This window comes from Erpetoichthys calabaricus, chromosome 17, assembly GCF_900747795.2.
Source record: "Erpetoichthys calabaricus chromosome 17, fErpCal1.3, whole genome shotgun sequence".
In the NCBI taxonomy this organism is placed as follows: Eukaryota; Metazoa; Chordata; class Cladistia; order Polypteriformes; family Polypteridae; genus Erpetoichthys; species Erpetoichthys calabaricus.
In genome coordinates, this window is record NC_041410.2 from 90,640,256 (window position 1) to 90,657,126 (window position 16,871).

General features: G+C 42.9%; 1 protein-coding gene across 1 annotated transcript in view; it reads right to left on the reverse strand.

The window, feature by feature from the left end:
• Nucleotides 1-16,871, reverse strand: part of LOC114644327 (cell migration-inducing and hyaluronan-binding protein) — a 264,051-nt gene that overhangs the window by 19,790 nt on the left and 227,390 nt on the right. The window contains exons 17-24 of the mRNA XM_028792468.2: nt 13,132-13,217; nt 11,146-11,277; nt 10,596-10,631; nt 10,052-10,207; nt 8,912-9,092; nt 5,854-6,069; nt 3,288-3,499; nt 148-333 (exon numbers count right to left, since the gene is read on the reverse strand). Of these exons, the coding sequence (XP_028648301.2) occupies nt 148-333; nt 3,288-3,499; nt 5,854-6,069; nt 8,912-9,092; nt 10,052-10,207; nt 10,596-10,631; nt 11,146-11,277; nt 13,132-13,217 (1,205 nt within the window). The remainder of the gene's footprint in view (nt 1-147; nt 334-3,287; nt 3,500-5,853; nt 6,070-8,911; nt 9,093-10,051; nt 10,208-10,595; nt 10,632-11,145; nt 11,278-13,131; nt 13,218-16,871) is intronic.

Below are 16,871 nucleotides of genomic sequence, written 5' to 3' on the forward strand. Positions count from 1 at the left end.
CAAGAAGGCAGACAATGACTGCCAGAAAATGGAAAACTGGGTTTGTACGGGAATATAAAAAGCAGTTCTGTAAACGACATGGCGACCCACCCAGATTGCTTTATAGAATGGAAAAGCTCATCAAGCCCTTTGAAGGTAACCGCTTACCCAGCATCTTCATCCCAGTAGTAGTAGCCTCTGCCTGGGTGACCATGGACCAGTTTGTCCCGCTGGAAGGTCCTCAGAAAGATTCCTGTCTTCAGAGTTTGTTTGGTGAGTCGACTGTGAATGTCTGAGATGATCGAGAAATGTGTTCCCTTCGGATAGCAAAATCCAACCTGGATCCAGTCATCTCTGTATGGAAAATAAAGCACAGACAGAAATGAGCGCAAGTTTAACATAATTCATTTATTCCAAAATATTGCCTGTGCTGGGTAGTAGCAGTTTGAAATGAACAGGGATTTGGGAGAAGCTACAAAGTCAAAATAGGCAAGTGGAAGGGCGTAACCATGAAGTTGTGAAATAAAAAATCTAAGCTCAGGATGTGAAGTAAAGATTGATTGGGATACAAGAGGGGATTTCACAGCTAAAAAGGGGACACAAGAGCCAAATCGAGCAAGTGTTAAGGAAGAGAAGAACTGGAATCTTATCTATACGAGCTGTGCTACCAGTCTAAGGCGAGCTGAAATCCAAGTTATAAACATAGAACTCCACATTAACATTTGAAGTGCTCCTCTGTTATATGCCATTTGGTATGGGATTTGTAAAAGCAGTGTTAATGATTGTGATGTGCCATCTGTTGGAAAGACAAATGCATATGTTTCTGTTATATGCCATTTTGTATTGGATTTATAAAGTGTTAATGTTTGTGATGCAACATTTGTTGGAATGACAAATGCAATGCATTTTATTATTGCAAATGTTTAAGTGCCATCTGTTGGAATGACAGACATAGCAACCAGACATGCACTTGTCCTTTTACTGGCTGTGTTATCCATCTAAGATGGATTGAAATCTAAGAAATCAATGTAGACCTCCGTGTTAAGGTTTGCAGTGCACCATACATGCATATGTCTCGGTTATATGCCATGTGGTATGGGATTTGTAAAGGCAGTGTTAATGTTTGTGGTGCATGACAAATGCAATGCATTTTATTACTCCAATTGTTTGTGGTGTGCCGTCTGTTGGAATAAAAAATGTGATGCATTTTATTACTGCAAACGTTTGTGATGTACCAACTGTTGGAATGGGCGAGACATAGCAACCAAGTGGACACACAGACGGATACACCTACACTTTTTTTCTAGCTGTGCTACATGTGTAGGACATGTTGAAATCTAAATAATCAATGTAGACCTCAGTTTTCACATTTGCTGTGCACCATGCAATGTGTACGTCTCTGTTACATGCCATTTGGGGTGGGATTCGTAAAAGCATTGTTAATATCTGTGATGCGTCGTCTGTTGGAATGTAATGAAATTTATTACAAAAAATGCTTGTGATGTGCCAAATGAAAGTGAAGAAAGAATGCACATTTGCGTGTTAGGTTTTTTTATCCAAACCGGAGATATCAAAATACTTTTTGCACCGGAGTTATAGGGTCGCACTGATGACACAAGACGCAGCACCGTGCTACACAACTTCCATGGCAACAGGGAGCCATGCGCTGGTAACAAGAATAGTAACAGCGCCCAATTGTAAAACAAACCAATGTCAAGGTACAGTGAATAATTAATCATCACATTTAGGAAATATGTAACTGTGAGGAAACTACGTAGAATGATGCTGGAGGTAAAGCAGCGAGAATGTGCACTTACGAAAATCATTCTTAAAATGAACTTCATAACCATGGTCAGATGGTTGAACTGGGTTGCCTCGCCAGTTTTCCTGGCTCCCTCACAATCTATCGATCAATCACAACAGATTCTTAGCAACATTAAAAAATCAAATGTGTTTTGCCACAGTGCTATCTTGCTTTTGTTATGGGCACCGTCATTTCGTTTGGTCTGATTGCTGAGAATTTGTCAGGTCAGGTCAACCAGAAGCGAGCGGTGTGTGACATCATCATGTCAAAAGTCCAAAGGTCAACTTCGTCCACTTTCTGGTTGGTCCAAGTTTATGGATCCTCACTAAATGACTTGGCGCTGGTTTGGTTCTGTTGATGTTCTGGTTATGACCCTTTTTGTTTCGAAGCACGACTTGCGTCTTTTGTTTTTTACTTTTGGTTATGTGGAAATCCACTGGGGTCTGGCCCTGTTCTGCTCAGTTATCTTTAACCATACGTTTGCTTTCACGTCCTCGATTCTGTCGATAAGCTTTGTTTTTTACTTTCTCGTATACCAAGAATAGGGAAAGTATCGTAATCGTCCAAAAATTCGATTTCGAGATTTTGATGAAACTCGATGTTTTAGATCTCCCGGAGTCTGATTTATTTTCTTGTAGGGAAAGTATTGGAATCGTATAAAAATTTGATTTTGAGATTTTGATGAAGGAGTTTGCATGTTCTCCCCGTGTCTGGGTGGGTTTCCTCCCACAGTCCAAAGACATGCAGGCTAGGTGGATTGGCGATTCTAAATTGGCCCTGGTGTGTGCTTGGTGTGTGGGTGTGTTTGTGTGTGTGTGCCCTGCGGTGGGTTGGCGCCCTGCCCGGGATTGGTTCCTGCCTTGTGCCCTGTGTTGGCTGGGATTGGCTCCAGCAGACCCCCGTGACCCTGTGTTCGGATTCAGCGGGTTGGAATATGGATGGATGGATTTTGATGAATCTCAGCATTTTAGACCTCCCTGAGTCCGAAAATACTACTTTTGGAATTATGTCTGCATGTGTGTGTGTGTGTGTGTGTGTGTGTGTGTGTGTGTATGTAAACACGATAACTTGAGTACGCTTTCACTTCGGTCAACCAAACTGTGCATACAAGTATTAGGTACAAAACGTAGATTTCTATCAACTTTCGGGTTATTTTCGCTAACTTACTTACCTTTAATCCATGCAGCTGCAGAGTCCGATTTATCCATCTTTACTTTATCATAATTGTTCAATATAATTATTAATTTGATTTGATTGGTTGTTGATGGTTCTTTAAGGTACGTAATATAAAAATATTAATCATTGTCTTGCGGTTTACTCCTCAAATATCCATTCCCCATATCCAATATTATATGAGAAAGTCGAGTGGAGACTACTCCTGATTTTTACTCCCCGGTGACGACCTCGGTTAGTTTGTCCAACGTTGTTCGATCTCCTGCTTCCATATTGAGCCCCCCCACTGCAGTTACACACAGAACAGAACAGCATAGAGGTCCCTGCTCACCTCTTGAAGTTGATCAGCCATATGGTGAGGTCTTCCGGAGCGGCCTGGTCCCAGTGAATCGTGTACCCCCTCTGCAGAGTGACCACAGGCTGGTACTGCTGGTAGTGGTTGGTCTTGCCGAGGGCACCCTCGAGGATCAAAGGGTGTTCAGGATACTCGTCCTTCATGATCTTCATATTCAGGTCAGCGGGATTGCGGGCTTGGATATAAATCTGCCAAGAGGAAAATGGATTGGAGTCGTTTATTATCCAAGGGAGCGGACCCCCTGACAAAAGCAGTCGGTACAGTAGAAAATATAGAAACTTGGTGTTTTTCTTGCATTGCCAATTTAATAAAAATAAGCGTGTGTGTTAGGTGAACTGGTTCTATAGAAGTGAGTGTAGATTTGCATGTTTGCCCTGAGGTGGTCCCTGTATCTTAGTAAGTGCTGTCAGAGTTGAATTGGAAAAAGAGTGGGCCGTATCTGCACACTGTACAAATGTCCCAAGACTCCAGGCAGCATTCCTATAATCTATATTACTAGCCGAAGGTTGTATATATGTACGGACGCAGGATGACGGATGCATCGAAGCGCAACGCGCACTGCGACTCAGCGCCCCAGAGTCAAACCCAGCGGCTTCCCAGACTCAGTAGGTAGCACCCAAACAACACAACACAACCTGTAAAATAAACTTCAGGTCACAATACAACCGCCGCCCGAACGCGCACACCACCACATATAAAATCTTCATTTAGTAATTTTTACGAAGGTTGTATATATACACGGACGCCGGACGCAACCCGTGCCAAAGTGCACGCGCACTCGCACAGCGCCCAACAGTCAAACCCAGCGGCTTCCCAAAGTCAGTAAGTGGCGCCCAAACAACACAACACAATCTGTAAACTACACTTGACGGAAAGCGTGTACGCCAACAAGTTGCCATGGTGACATATTTAAACATTGAATAACTAGACGCCTCATGACTAGCAGAATCGTACGTCAACGTCGCCGCCATATTGTGAGTGGCACTGCTGTGGAATGAAGTAATGAATAATGTGCTGCTTGGGATTGTACAAACCGCTGGACGCTCCAAACCAGATCCCGGGGGGATTACATTTCATAGGTAAGGCTGAACAATTGTTTTCGTTATATTTGGCCATTAGAAAATCCCGTTTTATAATCTTTACTTTAGCTAAGCCTGGCTAAGCTAGCAAAGCTATGCATTTATGTGCTCAAGTGAGCCTCCAATCAACGTTTTGGCTAAACGTATTTAGTCACTAACTATGTAGATTGTTGTTAGCTGTTAACATGTCTCAAATTTGATGATGTTGTTTCTCAAGGAGCTCATTGAGGAAACACAGTTTGAAATTGACAACCATCATTATATGCTCATGTCTTTAGTTGTGTCTGTCTTCCACAAACTAAGGCTGCACCACATCGCCAGACTGAATACTCTCAAATTAGAAGATCTGAGTGAGCGAGAGGAGTGTGAAGGCAGTCCCCGAAATGTTACTTATATGGGAGGAACGGTTAATAATAATAATAATTATTATTATTTAATAATTTCCATTATTAGTGTGTAAATGAATATTAATAATTGCATTTCAACAATTCGCCAAAATCTGTTGTATGTAAACGATACTGTTTTAAACGTTATTGTTTTTTCATCAGAAAACCCGGTTTCCACGTCTAACTGTATTAGTTTAAATAGCACTTTTGCCACTCGCAATATGGCGGACGCACTGACGTATCATGTCTACTGGGAAACACAGTGAATGCGGCGTCTATCTATATATGTGTTGTCACACACGTGTGTTTAGGAGACAGCTAAAGATCTTAAATACAGGTAATTCCATGCCAGGCCAGGGGGTGGCGGAGTGCACTAATTTTCCCTCTCGATCTTTTGCAGAGCATTCTAGGGAAATCCCGCCCGGCTCTGGGGCAGCCAATGACGCCCCTTCCGGTTCTGGGGCTGATGATGTCACTTCCTTAGCTGGCCTTTAAAAGCCGCCATACTGCCAGAAGAAGTCAGTTCTGCTTTGGACTCTGTTGAATGAACATGTCTAGCGTAATAGATCAGTTTTGCAGCCATAATCGATTAAATGGGTGGCTGCCCCAAACCTTCCTGATGTCTTATGGTCGTCTTTGTGACAGTGTATGTATTTAAACTTGAGGTAGTGGTGACTACTGACAGTGCCAGCAGTCAGCTACTCCACAGTGCCTGCGGTCAGGGGTTCAATTATGATTCCTAACAGCAAACGACGTCTAGCTAACAACACACCCATAGAAAAACCAAAACGAGACTGCATGGATAAAAACAATGAACGAAGGCGCCTACAACACGCTTCTGAAACACCAGAACCAAACGAGTCATGGCTCCAAAAAGAAACAGCTTTACTACAAATATATTTCTTTCATTAAATGAAAACTTTCCCAGGACGCTCCCACCCTCCATGATCTTACATCCCTACAAAGATTGAAGGGAACAGAAAGTAATTGCCATTCTTGCGTTTGCGATTCTTTAGAGAATCGGGGGGGGTTTACTGGTAATAAATAAATAATAAATAAACAAGAATGCATTCTAACCTGTGCAAAGTGACCACTGCAGATGGCGCCTCGCCAGTCGGGAATGTCTATGCAGTCAGGATGGCGCACGAGGTAGTTGTCGTCTTTTACAAGGAAAGCTCCTGGGTATTCACTCACTGAGCCGTCAATGTCGTGGAAAATAGTGGTCTTGTCGCCATCCATGTCCATTTTATTGAACCAGGGTCCGGGTTCACCAAAGAAAACTCGAGAGGTAATCTGTATGAAATGAAATTGACCACATCTCTGTTCAGAGGACATTCTCTAAGCAGGATGATAATAATAATAATAATAATAATAATAATAATAATTAATAAACCATGATGGAGCGCTAGATCTAGTGTGAGGGAGCTCTGGGATGGTTTGGTGACCTGTCCAGAATTGGTTCTCATCTTACCGCCATTTCGGCTGGCATAGATGAACACTCCCTACACGTGAATGATTAGTTTGGACAAAATTAAGAGTATTGGGAAATGTGGACATGAATAAATCATAACATGCAGATGTGGACAAATTTGTTGGTACCTTTCCAGCTCAGGGTTGAAATGACGCGCAATTGTCCCCTGTGTACCCGCATGCCTTTTGAGATGTCATCGAATAAAGCAAAGCAAGTGTGATAAGAGATCAAGTATTGCTTATTCTACAAAGATCTGCTAAAATGGCCTGGATACATTTAGTGGGACACCTGGAGGTTAGGAGTATGCACCGAAACATCACGTTGCTGCACCCACCACATGACAAATCACCTCAGGATCCCAGATTAGGACCCGAGTGCAGCCATGTGACGGGTGACACCTCAGCACCACACTGAAGAGTGTGAGGTTTTTAATGGTGGCTAGAGTGCCAATCCTGCCAGCAGCCCCCAGGTTTTTCCCTGCAGGTTGGAGGGTCTACTTGCAGGGACGGATGCAGATTAACGTCATACCCAGGATGGAGCAATTGCAGGTTAAGGGCCTCATTCAAGGCTGCAACGGAGTAGAGTCATGTCTGGCAACCTTCCGATTGCCAGTGCAGATCCCTAACCTCAGAGCCACCACTCCGCCCTAGGAAAGATCCAAAATAATTGGATTTGTCAAACTCGCCGTTTTCTTGAATTTGTACCACACACGTCTCCAATCGTACAAACGGCCAATGGAAATGGAGAAAAGTCGTCACCCTGCTGTGTGGTGTCATCGTGTGTCAGACCAGAGACAGCAAAGGAGAGAGTCGTCTGAGGAGATCAGAAAGTAAAAGATAGACCAGCATGTCAAAGGCAACGGCTAGTAGACCACCTCAAAGCAGCTTGATGTTCCTGTGATGACCGTTGAAGTATTATGAAGAAGAATTGAAGGTCCATGGGACTGTAACCAACCTGTTCAAGAGGAAACTCAACCCCAGAATGGGCAAAAGGATAGCGAGAATGGTGGACAAAAATCCAAGGACATCTTCCAAAGTGATGCAGGTCGAACTCCAACGTCAAGGTCCATCAGTTGTCTGATCGCACTGTTTGTCACTTTTTGAGTGACAGTGGGCTCAATCGAAGAAGACCCAGGAGGACTCCACATAAAGCTTGATTGGAATTTGATGAAATGCATATTGAAGAGCCACAATGCTTCTTCGGAGAGAAAATCCTTTGGACAGATGAGACAACACTGGAGCTTTCTGGCAAGTCGCATCAGCTCTACATCCGCAGATGATGCTTTCAAAGAAAAGAACACCAGACCTGCTGTGAAACATGGAGGAGTCCCACTTATGTGTTGGAGCTGCTTTGCTGCATCTGGAATAGCAGGGGGCTTGGTTCTGTGCAGGGAATAATGAAATCTCAAGACATTCTGGAGCCAAGCATACAGCCCAGTGTCTCGGTCACAGCTCATGGACCCTCCAACAGGTTAAGAAGCCAAAACACACAGAGAAAAGCAGCCAAGAATGGCGAAGAACAAAACATGGGACTACACTGAAGTGGTCTTCCATGAGCCCTGATCTGAACCAGTTGAACATCTATGGAAAGAACTGAAACTGGGGAAGACCCCCGCTTCAAACCTGACACTGTTGGTGCAGTCTGCTCAGGACGAGTGGGCCAAACGACATGTGGACAGGAGCAGACGTCTCATGGAGAGCTCTGGGAATCGCTTGTCTGGAGGGATCATAAACTCTAAAGGTTGTGCCACATATTATTAGGTTAAGGGTCCCATCATTGTTGTCCCTCCTATTTTCATTTGATCTTCTGTTGTATTTTTTTTTGTTAATCTCTCTCTCTCTCTCTCTCTCTCTCTATATTATATATATATATATATATATATATATATATATATAAAATCCAACGTCTCTCTGTCTGTCTGTTTCTCAACCAGGGGATTGTGCTGCTGGTGGGTTATGTGTTGCCATCATTGGTACCCAAGTGGGTGGCCCAAGCCAGTGTTTGTTAACCACTGGGTCACAAATTGTGTTGCTATTGTTGGGTTGTATTTGTTTGTCTAAATAATCACCAGCACTGCACAATATGTTCCCCTAGGGGGAATCCTATATCACGCTCGCTTCACTAAAAGGGAGAAAAGGTGCAATTGCTACTAGTGGGTCGTCACCAAATTTACAAAAGCAAAACTGGTTTGCAGGACAGTAGAAGTTGAGAAACACTGGTGTAAGGAAGGCGGTGTGGGCTGAATGCAGAATAATAATCCATGTGGAGCAGCGCTGACCTAAACAAACCTTAAAGGGCCCTTCAAGATTTAGAAAATGAATGAGACCCTGTGAAGAAATAATAATAATAATTCTAATAAGATTTATTACTGAGTCTAGTTTCGGTAACTTCCAGAACATTATTACCCTATTGTTTTCCTAGGAACCTCGACCATAAGTTCGAATCGCCTCAACTCGGTTAGCTGTAAATTGGCGTAGGACTGTACATTTAATTGGCTATTTATTTATTTGCCTGAAATAATCTTCTATACGTGTGACCCAAAACTGGATGATAAAAGTATTTAAAAAATACATGGATTGACGCAGCTACCTTTTTCTAACCTCATCATATTTTTTGGTACCACTTTACAACTTGATAAAATGAAAATCTGTCACCGGGACTTACTGGAACATCCTCAAAGATGATATCCGTCACATTGTTGTTAGGACAGCTCTGCCATGTGTTGTTCATCCTGAAGCCAAACGCACTAGTGTGTCGTCCATTCAGAGCAACGAACTTGCGAAACGTGCAGTTCTGGACATTGATAGGCCCGTCGTATATTTGCAGCCCACGAACTGGAAAGTTGCTGGAAGATAAAAGTGGATGACACTCATGTAAACCTGCGCTCCATGGTTTCCTTATGTTGTGAATCATTTTACTGGAAAGCGAGAGAAGATGAAAGTATCTACTGTGAAATATGTCAATAAACCATCGCCGGAGTGGTGGCCAATAGAGCTTTCAGGAAACTTGTCCATCTGGGAACACAGTGATGGTAGTCAAAGGCAGCAGAAAATTTGGGATAGATAGATAGTGTAGTAAGCAAGATCAAAGATTTAAATAAATTCACAAGAAAGCATTTCATGATAGAATTTAATTTTAGTATAGTAGGTAAGATTAGGATAGATAAATAGCGTAGTAGGCAAGATCAAAGATTTAGATAAATTCACAAGAAAAGCATTTCATGAAAGATAATATTTAATTCTAGTATAGTAGGCAGGATTAGGATGGATAGATAGATAGCGTAGTAGGCAAGATCAAAGATTTAGTTAAATTCACAAGAAAATCATTTCATGATAGAATTTAATTCTAGTATAGTAGGCAGGATTAGGATAGATAAATAGTGTAGTAGGCAAGATCTAAGATTTAGATAAATTCACAAGAAAAGCATTTAATGATAGAATTTAATTCTAGTATAGCAGGCAGAATTAGGATAGATAAATAGTGTAGTAGGCAAGATCTAAGATTTAGATAAATTCACAAGAAAAGCATATCATGAAAGATAATATTTAATTCTAGTATAGTAGGCAGGATTAGGATGGATAGATAGCGTAGTAGGCAAGATCAAAGATTTAGGTAAATTCACAAGAAAAGCATTTCATGATAGAATTTAATTCTAGTATAGCAGGCAGGATTAGGATAGATAAATAGTGTAGTAGGCAAGATCTAAGATTTAGATAAATTCACAAGAAAAGCATTTCATGATAGAATTTAATTTTAGTATAGTAGGCAGGATTAGGATAGACAGATGTAGAAACACCAACTCACATTCCCCTGGCCAGTGTTCTTCCATTGAGGTCAGTACCACTAGGACCCCAGTTTTGATTTTCAGGGTCTTCCATACCCCGATTTTCACTTTCTCCAACAAACAAGGAATTCTTCACCTCCTGTTTTGAGCCATCATCATCAGGGAATGTCCCACCACTGTTGGGAAAATTTGGAACCGTGTTAGAATTTGTATGAACACATCTGAGCTTGGGATGTCTACTAATGCTATCACTTAGGCGATAAATCCTCAAGCAAGTATCTGGAGGATACTCTTGTAACATCGTTACTTAAATGGACTACAAATCCCATCAGCCCCAGTAGTACTAGGGCATTGGGAGCTTCCAGTGTTGCTGCAGATGGTGTTAGAGAGAAATAAAGGGGAGCCAGAAGAAGGCAGCAGGAGCTTAAACATCCATCTTTTGTGTTTTAATGCCCAAATATATAGGATGGTGTTTTGTTTTGTTTTTTTTTTACTCCTTGCAGCACAATTAGTCGTAAAAAAAAAAAAAAAAAAAAAAAAGAAAGAAAGGAAAGTGTCTCTTACCTCGCCAGAGTTAGCCCAATCCCATTGTCAGCAAACCTAAGAGAAATGAAAAGACAGGAAACGCCTTTAGCGATTATCATGGACAAAGCACTGGAGTTCGCTAGCGTCTTCTCCACTTTCTATTTTCTTTATAACTTTTGTTTTTTATTTCTTTTTTCTCTTATCCATCCACCCAGTTCTTAACACAACTAATACAAATTTCCAGGTCACAGAAGCCACAGGCTTTCCTATTCCAGCAGCACCGGATGCAAGTCAGGAGTTTGTGCTGGATGGGGGGGGGGTGTCTTTTACCTGTTTGTTCTGTGAAACAAATACTAAACTCACATATTCCATTTTATAACACAAGGATGTCAATTCTGGTACAGAAAAAGTTCATCAATCAGTGGCTTTTCTTTTTTTTTTTTTAAATTTTGAAGCAATAATTACTTCTGATTTTGTTTTTGTTAAGAGATGCAAAGCTTAACTCAGGAGGCAGTTTCTTAACCGATACATCATTCATGCATAGTAAGCGTGACTTGCACTCATGACATAAAATCGTTTCACGACTCACTGACAGTCGTCCAGCCAAACGTCTCCTCCACGCAGCCAAGCTCCATGGTCCTGGTTCTTGTAAGCAATAAAGTGATGGACTAAAGCCGGCTCTCTGGGCTTGAAAGGGTCGGCGTCTTTGTGTGGCCTGTATCTGTTCAGTAACAAAAAGGAAAAATCAGAGCATGCTTTTAGTTACAGATTTAAATGATGGCTGGAATCAAAACATGAAAGCAAAGCATTGATAATCTGCATATGATGAAGGTGTCATCGTCATCACCATCAACATCATCATCCTGGTCTGGTAGCCACATCCCGAGTTGGGCTGATCAGGCCACCCCATCCTCAATAACTTCTCCCAACACCTTCTAGAAAATTCCGCCAAAGGTCCCATCCAGATGAGAGATGAGGTGTTTTTTAAAAAAAAAAAGTCTTCATCCCCTTGGACGTTGAGTCTCGGCAGATTTAATTTGGCTTTTTTGACAGAAAATGTCTTTAATGTCAAAGTGAAAACCGATCTCTCAGAAGTGGCATGCCAATTTCTAAACCTGCTTAACCCAATCCAGGGCTCTTAATGGATGCTGGAGCCTATCCCAGCTAGCATTGGGTGCAAAGAAGGATCAGACCCTGGGCAGGGCACCAGTCCATCACACACACACACTAGTGGCCAATTTAGGGTCACAAATCCGCCTAACATGCATGTCCCATGCTGACACGGGGACAACATGCAAAGTCCACGACCGTGAAGACCCGGGATGTGAACCGTTGTTTCGTTACTGCGAGGCAGCAATCCCACCACTGTGCCCCCATGCTGCCGTCACTTAAAATGTGGTCTAAAATAAATGATTGCATAAGTATTGACCCTATTTAATATGACCAGGCGTCCAAATCATCTCCCATTACCTATAGAAGTCCCAGAATTAGCTTAATGGAGGTCACCAGTCTGGAGCTTCAGCTGACTGTCGTCTAAATGCACCTGAATATGGAAAGGCCAGCTGGTGTGAGTCAGCATAGTGGGCTAATCCTACACCACGGAGAGAAGTAGGACAGACCAAGCATCTTCATGGAGACCAGAAGATATCCAAATCACCGGACAGCCAGCTAAATCAGTCGTGAAGAAATGGAAAGAGTGAGGGGGCGGCTGAAAATCTGCTACAGCATGCCATCCACAACAAGAAGACAAGCGAGGAAGGCCTCCAAGAGACCTCTGAAACTGATGAACTGTACAAGTCATAGTGAAGGAGATCGGAGAAGCAAGTCCACCAAGGGACATTGAGGACGTGAGTCAGCCAAAGCACCCTCTCGATATTCAGTGGTGGACCAAGCCTGAACTGCTAATGGAGGGTCCCTTCGCAACCAGCAGAGAGCTCTGGGTAACCACTGTTTTCTTCTTCAATGGGGTCGTTCCAAGACAGGTCACCTTTATTAAGGTCCCCTTCAAAGTGTTCCTTGCACCTTTCTGATGATATCCCTCAAGTTGAAGTCCATGTTTAAACCCCCCCTTGCTGATTACCATCCCATGTAACCCCTCCACAGTCTTCAACAGATCTGCCAGAACCATGTTGTGACCATCGATGGCCTCACCAAAACTTAGCGTATTACAGTAATCCAGCCTGAATGAGACAAAGGCATGGACGAGCTTCTCTGCATCTGCCAGGGTGAGTAATGGACGTAGTTTGACGATGTTCTTGAGATGGTAAAAAGATGACTTACAGAGATATTTGATGTGGGTGTCAAAGGTAAGTTGGGAGTCCATTTTAACACCCAAATTACTAACAGATGTAGAAAGAGGAATATTTTGGCCAGAGAAAGTAATACTGGTGATAGAAGAGCGGAGATGATGTGATGTGCCAACTAAGATGGCTTCTGTTTTGGATCTATTCAGCTGAAGAAAATTGAGCCTCATCCATGCCTATATCTCCTCCAGGCAGGGTATTAATGTAATGTGTGTGGAGACCCCCTCAGAGTTTCACACGCAATTAATGTGAGCATTTAAACAAAGGTTTACCTGGCACCAATCAAGGACAAGAAGGGCCTTTTGTCTTTTTCATTGGCTTCTGTAGTTTTTACGCCATTATCGAGGATCATGCCAGCCTGTAGGGGGAGAAAAAATGACAATATTACCGTTACATGGGCCATTTTAGTTGAAGAAAAATCTTTGGTGCTAAATTTATACGTTGCTTACTTACCCGTAGATTTCAACCCATCTTAGACTAGCACAGCTAGTTAATTATGAAACTTCATAGAGTTTATATAAAGGTGCAATCAAAATTAGGAAGTACTCAGGTTTAGAAGATGGATGGATATTCTGAGCAGGACCACGGGGAATCTGGAGCCTATCTTAGCAAGCATCAGGAAACCCCTGGACAAGGTGCCAGTCCTTCACCGGGTGAACACACACACACACACACACACACACACTACCTGGGCCATCACCAGTCCACCTAATCTGCATGGCTGTGGACTGAGGAAGCCCCTGGAGGAAGACCACAGGGAGAACATGCAAACTCTACACAGGGAGCACCCAGGACTTGAACCCTCCAGTCTCCTAGACCAGGGATTCCCAAACTCGGCCCTGGGGGACCCCTGTGGCTGCAGGTTTTTGTTCCATCCAGATTTATAATCAGTGACCGCACCAATCTCAGTGTAACGCTGATCTCATTTAATTAGCTGGTTTGTGTTTTCCTCTTCTCTAATTCAACATTCAGAAAAGCACCGCAGCATGATTTTTATATTTACAGTGCATCCAGAAAGTATTCACAGCGCATCACTTTTTCCACATTTTGTTATGTTACAGCCTTATTCCAAAATGGATTAAAGTCATTTTTTTCCTTAGAATTCTACACATAACACCCCATAATGACAACGTGAAAAAAGTTTACTTGAGGTTTTTGCAAATGTATTAAAAATAAAAAAAACGGATAAATCCCATGTCCATAAGTATTCACAGCCTTTGCTCAATACTTTGTCGATGCCCCTTTGGCAGCAATTCCAGCCTCAAGTCTTGTTGAATATGATGCCACAAGCTTGGCACACCTATCCTTGGCCAGTTTCGCCCATTCCTCTTTGCAGCACCTCTCAAGCTCCATCAGGTTGGATGGGAAGCGTCGGTGCACAGCCATTTTAAGATCTCTCCAGAGATGTTCAATCAGATTCAAGTCTGGGCTCTGGCTGGGCCACTCAAGGACATTCACAGAGTTGTCCTGAAGCCACTCCTTTGATATCTTGGCTGTGTGCTTAGGGTCGTTGTCCTGCTGAAAGATGAACCGTCGCCCCAGTCTGAGGTCAAGAGCGCTCTGGAGCAGGTTTTCATCCAGGATGTCTCTGTACATTGCTGCAGTCATCTTTCCCTTTATCATGACTAGTCTCCCAGTCCCTGGCACTGAAAAACATCCCCACAGCATGATGCTGCCACCACCATGCTTTACTGTAGAGATGGTATTGGCCTGGTGATGAGCGGTGCCAGGTTTCCTCCAAACGTGACACCTGGCATTCACACCAAAGAGTTCAATCTTTGTCTTATCAGACCAGAGAATTTTCTTTCTCATGGTCTGAGAGTCCTTCAGGTGCCTTTTGGCAAACTCCAGGTGGGCTGCCATGTGCCTTTTACTAAGGAGTGGCTTCCGTCTGGCCACTCTACCATACAGACCTGATTGGTGGATTGCTGCAGAGATGGATGTCCTTCTGGAAGGTTCTCCTCCCTCCACAGAGGACCTCTGGAGCTCTGACAAAGTGACCATCTGGTTCTCGGTCACCTCCCTGACTAAGGCCCTTCTCCCCCGATCGCTCAGTTTAGATGGCCGGCCAGCTCTAGGAAGAGTCCTGGTGGTTTCGAACTTCTTCCACTTACGGATGATGGAGGCCACTGTGCTCATTGGGACCTTCAAAGCAGCAGAAATTTTTCTGTAACCTTCCCCAGATTTGTGCCTCGAGACAATCCTGTCTCTGAGGTCTACAGACAATTCCTTTGACTTCATGCTTGGTTTGTGCTCTGACATGAACTGTCAACTGTGGGACCTTCTATAGACAGGTGTGTGCCTTTCCAAATCATGTCCAGTCAACTGAATTGACCACAGGTGGACTCCAATGAAGCTGCAGAAACATCTCAAGGATGATCAGGGGAAACAGGAGGCACCTGAGCTCAATTTGGAGCTTCATGGCAAAGGCTGTGAATACTTATGGACATGTGCTCTCTCAATTTTTTTATTTTTAATAAATTTGCAAAAACCTCAAGTAAACTTTTTTCACGTCATTATGGGGTGTTGTGTGTAGAATTCTGAGAAAAAAAATGAATTTAATCCACCTTGGAATAAGGCTGTAACAACAAAATGTGGAAAAAGTGATGAAGCGCTGTCAATACTTTCCGGATGCACTGTATAAGACAAAAGCAGGAGTACCCGGAGTTGCCCGGGAATCTATAACTGGTGAATTTCCCAAATGAAAGAAACAGAACATAGAAATCGAACAAATAATATTCTGATTGACATTTTATTGTAATAGGTAATATAAGTGGTCATACAGTATATTTTTTGTGGTGTTGTGGGGTTCTGAAAATGAACAAATTGTGAGGACTGCCCGCTGTAGAACATGTTACGTAGAGTTGTCTGTGTGAAAAGAATGGATTTTCCAAATCGATGCCTTTAACTTGGAGGGATTGCCCTTCAGCCTTAGTAATTCACATAGCAAAATCCAAATGAATAGGAAATTGTAGCCTTTTGAAATCAAAGGGTAAATCATTTGGAATCAGCGGAATTCTTTATATGAAAGACGTCTTGCACAAGGTTTGAGACGGCCTTGAAACAGACTATTTTGTGGCATCGGAAGTGGACTTTCTAATGCCATGTGTTATCTTTGGTGGCATGGATATATTCGCGAAAAGCAGGACAATTATAATGTGTCACATGGTATGACGTACGGAATAAGCACCAGAGTGAGATGAATATACGTTCTGTACAATACTTCGGAAAGCGAACAAATAGCACCAGTCAGTCAGAAAGACGAAGACTGAAATCTTACTGTGAGTCAGAAAGGGAGCAAATAGCACCACAAATACGGAAAACCAGTCACGCGCTTACTGGGTCGTTCACCTTTTACATCCATATGGCAGTTCCCGTTCATTCGATGAAAGCAGTCGGCTTTCTCATACTTGGACACTTCTGCAATGTCTTGGCAATTTAAAGAAATATTGGTAAAGAGGGATACACAGAGACCAAACGTGCCGCTAGATGGTGCCGCCGTTAACGTCTGTTGTAACGTGCGGCCATCTTGTCGACTTTTTGCGAACGTTGTCTTGGTCAAATGGTGTCCTGCGCTTGACCAAGGACATTTTTCCCAACCAAACATACCCCATGACCTCCTCCTCCTCCTTTTTGGCTTTTACAATGCTAATTTCATAATCCCTCCTGTGGAGATTGTATAGCAGTATCCCCGTTGGATTAGCGTTCTTTTGTTCACCTGTCGTGTTTTTACGCTTATTGTAACTGACGGTTGGATCTTGTTATTGTATAAACGGTTTACACCATGATGGCTCATAAACAAAACATCACAGATCAGGAGTACTGAAGCACTGTTAGCATGTGGTAGACGTGAGGGTGCGATTTTATGGGCGCAAAGATCGCATGTGCCCATGATTTATTAACAGATATGAAATCTTACCTGATGGACGTCAAGGGTGGGCTGCCGTCCCGACTGAGATGGTACGCGATTCCTTACCTTAGATCAGGTAGGAGGGCTGCCATACTGAGTGGC